The following is a 4657-nucleotide window of genomic DNA, read 5'->3' as shown; positions in this document are numbered from 1 at the left end:
ACTTTTTGAATACTATCGCAACATGTTTGGGTCCTGCCGCTCTCACTTAAAATTGAAACTCTACCGCATTTTTTTGCAATGGGAGCGCGGCTAGTTTCTAGACAATCGAAAGTAACTTTCAGACTATCCCAACCAAAATCAGAGGAGTTGCGGCCTTCGACCCGGATTGCGTTTGGTTGATGGATTATGTTTTTTGTGTTTATCCTAAAGAAAAGCCAGTGAAACAGTTTTTTCTCGCGCAAGAGAAAATAGTTATAATGCTGAGCTGCTATTCCTATTCAACAACTAAATAATATCAGATTATCAGTATAAGCTGAAAACATCGCTCGCTTGAATGCAAAGACATCAAACCAAGACTGTTTGAGAATTCACAACAAGGAAAAGACATCAATAATTGTAATGAATAATCAATAAAAACCATTTGGTTTTTATTTCAAACAGGTGGATTTTTACATAGCAAAACTTGTTGAAAAAAAAAGACAAGAACTAATTTTTGTTGAAAACTAAGAACTAATGAAGAAATAATTTAGAAGAGCAACTTGGTTGATATTGGTTGGGTAGTTGCTCTACTTTGGCTAATCCCACTGCTTACAAATGGCTCTGTGTTGCTCCTAAAACTCCCCACTAGTCAATTCACTGTAATGATATATATCAAGAGATGGCAAACAGACAGTTGGAAAAAAATCAATGAACGCATGTCACCAGAAAAAAAACACTGACCTGTTTTTTGAAAATGCTTCAGCCTTTGAAATTCAGGAAAAATATATGGCCTTAAAGTTTTTTGAAATTCTAGAACTGGGTCAGTAGGTATAATTTCTAACTTGCTGGAAAACTTTATCATTAAAAACCCATTTTCCAAATTAGAAGTCAATCACCTTTTTATCGCTACCTTTACATTTTCGTTTTTCAATAGTGGAATTAGCATTGCTTTTAACAAAAGATTTACAAAAAAATCAAAACTGAAGCCGCAAATAAGTACATTTGAATGTAAACAAATTTCAAACATTTTCCTGAAAAAAAATACATTTGAGCCTAAACAAATTTCAAGATTTTTCCTGAGAAAAAATTTTGAAAACAAATTTTAAGTTTTTTCTTCCGTATAAAGTAGACAGTACAAAATAGGTGTTTTTTGGTTGATTTGAATCAGATTTAACTCAAGTGACTGCATCCCTTCACTCGTCTGCGACTTTTGTCCGAGTTCAAAAAAGAGTTTATTTTGAAAACCGCTAAAAGTTTTACTTCAAAATCAGGTGACTGGATTGGCGCTTTTTTATTAAAAAGTTTTTTATATTTCTCCAAGTTAGGACATCTTGTCAGTGATTTTTCACAATATTTGATTTTGGATGCAACTAACATGCTAACATTTTTTTCAACATAATTTTATTATGCTTCTGAAAATTATTAGAAAAATTTTTACATCTGCGATAAACAAGGTTTTGCTAACGGTACTACCCTTTTTTCACTCAGCAACTTTTTTTTCACAAAGTTTAATTGTAAATATGTTCAAACAACTGAAATTGAAGCAACCAGTCAGCAAGTTTGGCGAATATGGAATACTCATATGGCAGATGACTAAGGACTGAAGTTCGTGTACGACTAGTACCTGTATTTTTTTGTAAACTGAAAATTTTTTTTTTGGGCCATCATCTCTCTGCTTATGATTTTTTAAGGATAAACACCAACTCTTTATGAACACTCAACTTTCTTTGATTATTCCGAAAGCAATTTATAAGTGTTTAATGCTATGTACACAAATAACAAGTTTGAATAAAACGATTTAAAAAAATTGAAATTTGAAGAAAAAAAAACAGTTTTTTTCTATGGATCTGCACGTAATTATAGTAAGATGCCACTGAAGTCATAGACAATTTCTGACATAGCTAGATAGTTTACATTCACAAAATGAGATATTTGCTCTTGGTTTTTCTCGGTTGAAACAATTTTAGTTGAAGTTTATTATGACTTTATTTCGTCTCGAAAGTCTTTCACAAAAGTTTTATCTCATTAGTAAATACTTTAATTTTTTTCAAAACAAAGCAAATTTCCCGACAACTGAGTTTCTTGACATTTTTCATAAATTGAACTATAATCGAGGCAAACGTATAAGATTATTGGTTGACGTTTTTTTCAGTTTTTCATTTTCTTCCTTTGGATTTTTTTTCTTGTTAGAGGTGATTCGGCTCCGCGATTTTTTATAGCTCACCGTTTTTTTATATCTTATCATAAAGATGTGAGGCTCAGATTTACCTAAGTATGTCGTTTTTTAAATCAAGTGTAATTGGTCGAACTACTGGCTATTTTTTCTACATATTTGTTCTGGAACCTGTTCTAAACTAGTATTTAGAACCAATTATATTATTGACAAAACTATCCCTACAAAGTATTACTGACTAACCAATCATATTCCATAACTAACACTGACAATTATTTGTAGTGGTGGAGCTACTTGTAGTTTCAGCACCAGAACAATTTGAATAAATCTTAAAAGACAGTTGTTCTCCTTTGGACAAGTTCCATAAACCTAACCCGTAAATGCCATCTGAAATTACTCTATGAGAAAGGTACCTCTGGTTTAAACTCATTTTGTTTTTTACATCATTTTATATTCATAGTAGCAATGTTCGCTGCTTTGTCTTTTACATTTTTTTGTTTTTACGGCTCTTTTGACGCTGCATTTAGATTAAATTTAGCTATTTGTTTTTAAACAAATGATGTCCCTACGCCTAAGTGATCACAATGCGATTAAAGCAAAATTACTGGCTATCTTTTGTTGTTTTTATTTGAATTGCGTTTTAACTTGAAGTTGCGCCGGAAAAAAAACATTCATATTCCAAACACCGATAATTACGCATTCTAAATTAATGTGCAGCAAGCTTTTACCTTTGAATTTTGTCGGCAACGATGATTTTTGATCGATCTTCATATAGGTAAGAAAACATTTCTGACAGAAAATGTATCTGAATTTAAAAAGAGGGACTAATTGATTTTTAAAACGTCTTTGTTGATTTTTTTAAAAAAGTTACTACTGTGAATCGGGTTCTTAAAGAGAAATGTTTGTATTACTAATATTAACATCATTACTTGTTCCGACAAGCTCAAATTCAATCAAAGGATTAAATTTAACCATCTCTATCAATTACGGAGAACCTTTTCTATTCGAAATCAGTAGCTTAGAGAATCAAACTCAAAAAATTGGGTACATTCAAGACTTAATCAACGAGTTGCAACTTCGTATGGGTTTTGAATACAATTACGTATTAGTCCCAGATGGAAATTACGGAGCTCCGATTGGAAATGACACCTGGAATGGATTGATTGGAGAAGTTTATCATGGACGGGTTGACATGGCGGCTGCCGACATCACGATTAACGCGATTCGATCCGAAGTTGTCGATTTCACCGTTCCTTTTATGCAAATCGACTACGCGATGATTTTCAAAAAACAGACAGTGAAATTTGACATAGCGGCTTATTTGATGCCATTTTCAAGAGAAGTTTGGCTCACAGTTTTGGGAAGCCTTTTTTTAGTTTCTTTCACACTTTACATTTTTGGGTTATTAGGAAAAACGTCGAATAACCAACTTGAAAATATTGGTTCTTGCTTTTATTTTTCATTTGCGTGTTTTTTGGCACAAGGGCCCGAAACATATCCGAAATCGTTTCCGGCTAGAATTGCGACTGTATCATGGTGGTTTTTATCGTTGGCGGTTCTCACAATTTACACGTCCAGCCTAACGTCAATGCTTACCGTGAATCGGGTAACACTACCGCTCAAAAAAATTGAAGATTTGCTTGATTATCCAGACTTTCATTATGCAATAGTGCCCGGGCAAGCTGGCGAATTGACTTTCAAGAATTCGACTTATGAACCGTTTCAGAGGATGTACGAGAATATGAAAAGTCGGAATACAGGATTTTATGAAAGCCCGGAGGGATTTAACAGGGTAAGAACGCGGAACGACTTCGTTTTTATTCTGGAGTCTCCTTATCTTGAGTATGAACTAACTTTTGCACCTTGTGACCTTGAGGTCATAACCAGTACAGCCAGCCCCAAAACTGGAGTGGGATTTGGATTCGCTTTTCCAAAAGGATCATCATTGACTGAACTATTTTCGACTAATATTTTGGAACTAATTGAAGACGGCACTATTGCTACAATTCACAGAAGATGGTTCGCAATAAGATCCCAGTGCTCGGATAAGAAGAAACTCGCTGCGAATGTCGAGGCCATTGTCTTCAAGGATATACAAGGAGTGTTTTTTATATTTGGAAGTGGCATCGGCGTTGCTTTTATCATTTTTTTCGTCGCAAGTGTGTTCAAAGTGGCTAAGACCAAATATAACATGTGGAACAGTGAAACTGAATAAACTTTTGAAAAAATGAAACTAATAAAAATTCAATAAAAGGTTATCTTGGAATTTAAAAATGGTAAGTTCAACTGATGACAGTGTACGCTTTCCCAAAATGCCAGCATAGCAACTACAGCGCTAGCGGGAAAATGCTCAAATAGAAGCAAGCCTGCTTGTTTGTTGAGAAACAAGCCTGCTTGGGTGAGGTCCCAGTTTTTAACGTTTCGCCTACGAAGAAGTTTTTGCTAAATATGAAACTGAAGTTTAGGAAACATGAATGAAAAATCTGATTAAAAAAACAAGCTGAT

The 4657-nt window shown here is 33.9% G+C and overlaps 1 protein-coding gene across 1 annotated transcript; it reads left to right on the top strand.

Moving 5' to 3' along the window:
- The first annotated feature begins 2802 nt into the window (after nt 1–2802).
- Nucleotides 2803–4367, top strand: LOC134856295 (glutamate receptor 2-like). Its single transcript, XM_063872647.1, has one exon. It carries the CDS (start codon nt 3051–3053, stop codon nt 4365–4367), a length of 1317 nt encoding a protein of 438 aa, XP_063728717.1. The 5' UTR covers nt 2803–3050.
- The last annotated feature ends 290 nt before the right edge of the window (nt 4368–4657 follow it).

The sequence above is a fragment of the Symsagittifera roscoffensis genome, unplaced genomic scaffold (assembly GCF_963678635.1).
Source record: "Symsagittifera roscoffensis unplaced genomic scaffold, txSymRosc1.1 SCAFFOLD_263, whole genome shotgun sequence".
In the NCBI taxonomy this organism is placed as follows: domain Eukaryota; kingdom Metazoa; phylum Xenacoelomorpha; order Acoela; family Convolutidae; genus Symsagittifera; species Symsagittifera roscoffensis.
Note: the sequence above shows the minus strand (reverse complement) of the source record. Positions and strands in the feature narration are given on the sequence as shown.